Here is a 3,054-nt window from a genome sequence, read left to right as displayed (position 1 = left end):
CACAAGGACAGCTGAGATATACTAATGCTTTTTGCAAACTTCTATGTTCCTACGGAGCCACCATATCCTCCTTCATTGACGCTCGCTTGTCTACCGATTGTCCGTTGGGACGTTGCTGCCATGTGTATATCACTACGACATGTGTGGCAATCATGCACCACCATCTTCCGCTATCATGTGAGCTTGAGTGACTTGAACTGCATCACACTCACACTTTGTATGGCCGGCTAGGGTGGCTCCAAGTGTGGCGCCGAGTTACGCCACACCGCCGTGCGTGCTCGCTACCATGCTTAGGATATGTAGCATATTCCACGTATCGAATGTTCATTTTGATGCGCGGGGTGCGCGGCACATAAACCACACCGCCAAGTCGACTCGCAAGGGATCGCGAGGTAGATGGGACCTGAGCTTGGAGTATGCATATTCCCGTCCGCGCAGTCAGTGCGAATCATCTTCCCGAGGCTCGCGCACCAGGAATAATAAGGCATGCAACACGACAGTTTCAATGGACGCTCCTGGGCAGATCTGGCAGCAGGTGCGGGCCAGCGTGTTGTGTATCGACCGGAGCCATCAATGGCGGATGGGACTACGATGTCTGGCGCATGGGAGGCGCTCTAACGACAAGGGCACCGTGGGGCAAGCTTTTTTCTGCACCAGATGAAATAACACCCCTCAAATCTGGACAATCGGGATATGCTGCATCAAAGTCGCGTGAAGTGACCCATTTGTCCGAGTGAGGATGCCCAACCTATCCGTTTCGACCCCATACACCCCGCCAAATTGGCATGACCGTGTTTCCTAGGGATGTAGTCTGAGTATATGTGCCATGCTGTACTCACTGCCACCCTCGAGCACCATTCCTTCCATATCCTCCCCGTGAAGAGCCAGCCGAATTCGGGCCAACCGTGGTGCGTCGAAGTTGGTAATGAAGGGTGCAGAGATGGAGACGCTCAGCAAGCTGGAGGGGAGCGCAGGGGACCTGTGATGGAAAATGCGTGGCGTACCACTGCTGCGTGAGCAGGCTTTCGAGTGCAATGGGTGGCGTGCGAGCACCAGCGAGCCCATAGACAGCGTGAATGACATCCCCACATGCTCAGAATTGCGCCACGTGTATGCAGGTATACGTGTGTTCCTTTAGCGTGGTGCGATACGGCGTGTGCTCTTCGTTCGAGTCGGGTCATACCAAGGGTCTTTGGGACGAGGTACCGAGAGATATCGAAGTATTTTAGAGACTCCGTGGGGAGCAATGTCGTGAGTATGAAGCTGGAATAGCCACTCCCCAGCGACAGGCACGCCTTCCGGGAAAAAAGTCAGTAACACGGATGCGATAGAGGACAGGAGGAGCAATGAAGAAAAGGAGGCGGCCAAACCGGGCAGTCGAAGGACATTACGATGCCAGAGCAGATCATCATAGATGCACTTCAGGTGCATGGGGATGCAGGGGATATGCATGTGCACATTTGCCTTACCCGTACTAGTAGGCCGTGTTTTGGGGTGCCGTCAGCATCTGCATGCAATCCTGCAATCATCGTTGGTCAGAGTGAAACATGCGGCATGAGAGAGCTCGACGGACGTACTGTTTCCTTCGATACAGATGCTATATTGATCGCAATACATGGAGCTCATATAAACAGGGAGGAGAATGAGAGCTATCCCGAGGATGTGAGAGTGGGATATGGGGAGCTGCATGCTCGGGGAAGGCTTATATCTTGCAAGACGTTTTTGATGCCCTTGAACGCAATTTCCAGTGGTCTTTGAGTTTTCGTGCGAATTTCGTCTTGCATTGTCACTGTCGTGCGTAATTCGACATCGGAGACTCCGAGTACATTGTCCAGGCCTCTGAAATCTGCTAATGTATGGACATTGGATCGTGTGTGTTGATCGTCGATTATTGCCGTCGAGTGGCACGGACAGTTTACACTCAGCACATAATATACGGGTGGAAGGAACGACGTAGTGTCTTGCTCAAGCGCATTGTCAGAAGATATAGGATGCATCACGGAAATGGCGTTACAATGTAAAGACTTTGTAGGAAGCCACTACTTACTCGCTCCGAGAGTAATTTCCTGCTGTCATAATGTATGGTGTGATCACTCGATTATGGACCAGAACAGAGACGGGTAGAAGGCAACTATGGCCAATTTACCTTGATATGCTGATCGAAGGGGACTAGTGACGCACGGACCATGATAAGCGCCAGGGGACGGCGCTAAGCGCGGTGATTGCAACTTGTCCTCTTACTTACTTCTTGAGTACGGTTGTCGCGAAATCACGTCAAACAGCCCGCTCGGCGGTTCAGGTAGCAGATATGGGCATACATGATCTCAACCCAGCACGGCCGGTCTGGCAGTATCGTCAACTTGGCCACCCGTGGCAAAAAGAGCCCAGACACCACTCATGTCGAAAGTGAGAACCGCGTAAGTCATACATACAAACAGATCCTATTTGAGACGAATCTAACTAATTACTATCTTTGGAAGGTCTCTGCCGTCACCTCGTGTCCGAATCACGACGTAAGCGGTAGTGTGTGTTCCAGAGTTTCACGGCTTGAGGCTTAGGCCAGGCATGGTACTACTCACGAGGAGCCGCGGGGACCGATTGACTGTTATCTCTGTCCCTCACCTCGTGATATCCGCACTAGGCATTGAACTCTCGAGATGCGCTCGGACTCCTTCTCGCCTTTGACTTTCATGCTCGTACGCGCCAATCAGTGATCCTTCTTTACTACCTGGAATCGCACTATGTGACTGGTCTACTGGTCTATCCGAGGCGCTCAACCCTAAAAACCACTCTGACTGCGGATAAGAAGCGTGCTCATTGCCCCACTTTAATTTTGATGGTCTTTGTGATCGCAAATTCATCCCCTACCTAAGGTGTGCCTGCAACGTGGCGAGAATGCAACAGCAAGCGCCGAAGCGCCATATCATGGACCCGCTACTGCGGTTCTCAACTGTGTACCGTGACCGGTGTTCATATGAATAATTAGTTGTTATGACGCACACCATGCACCATGGGTCACACGGCGAACATCATCCCAACAGGTCGGAAATGTCA

At 51.8% G+C, this 3,054-nt stretch overlaps 1 protein-coding gene across 1 annotated transcript; it reads right to left on the bottom strand.

Moving 5' to 3' along the window:
* Positions 1-748: 748 nt before the first annotated feature.
* On the bottom strand, positions 749-1,617 carry POSPLADRAFT_1138875 (hypothetical protein; the record flags this gene model as incomplete). Its single annotated transcript, XM_024484958.1, has 6 exons — positions 749-798; positions 840-979; positions 1,005-1,092; positions 1,184-1,295; positions 1,470-1,519; positions 1,578-1,617. The coding sequence occupies 6 exons, from the start codon at positions 1,615-1,617 to the stop codon at positions 749-751; spliced, it is 480 nt and encodes a 159-aa protein (XP_024339957.1).
* Positions 1,618-3,054: the final 1,437 nt, after the last annotated feature.

Source organism: Postia placenta, assembly GCF_002117355.1.
Source record: "Postia placenta MAD-698-R-SB12 unplaced genomic scaffold POSPLAscaffold_5, whole genome shotgun sequence".
Classification (NCBI taxonomy): Eukaryota; Fungi; Basidiomycota; class Agaricomycetes; order Polyporales; family Adustoporiaceae; genus Rhodonia; species Rhodonia placenta.
The sequence above is the reverse complement of the archived record's forward strand: the minus strand, read 5'-3'. Positions and strand labels throughout refer to the sequence as shown.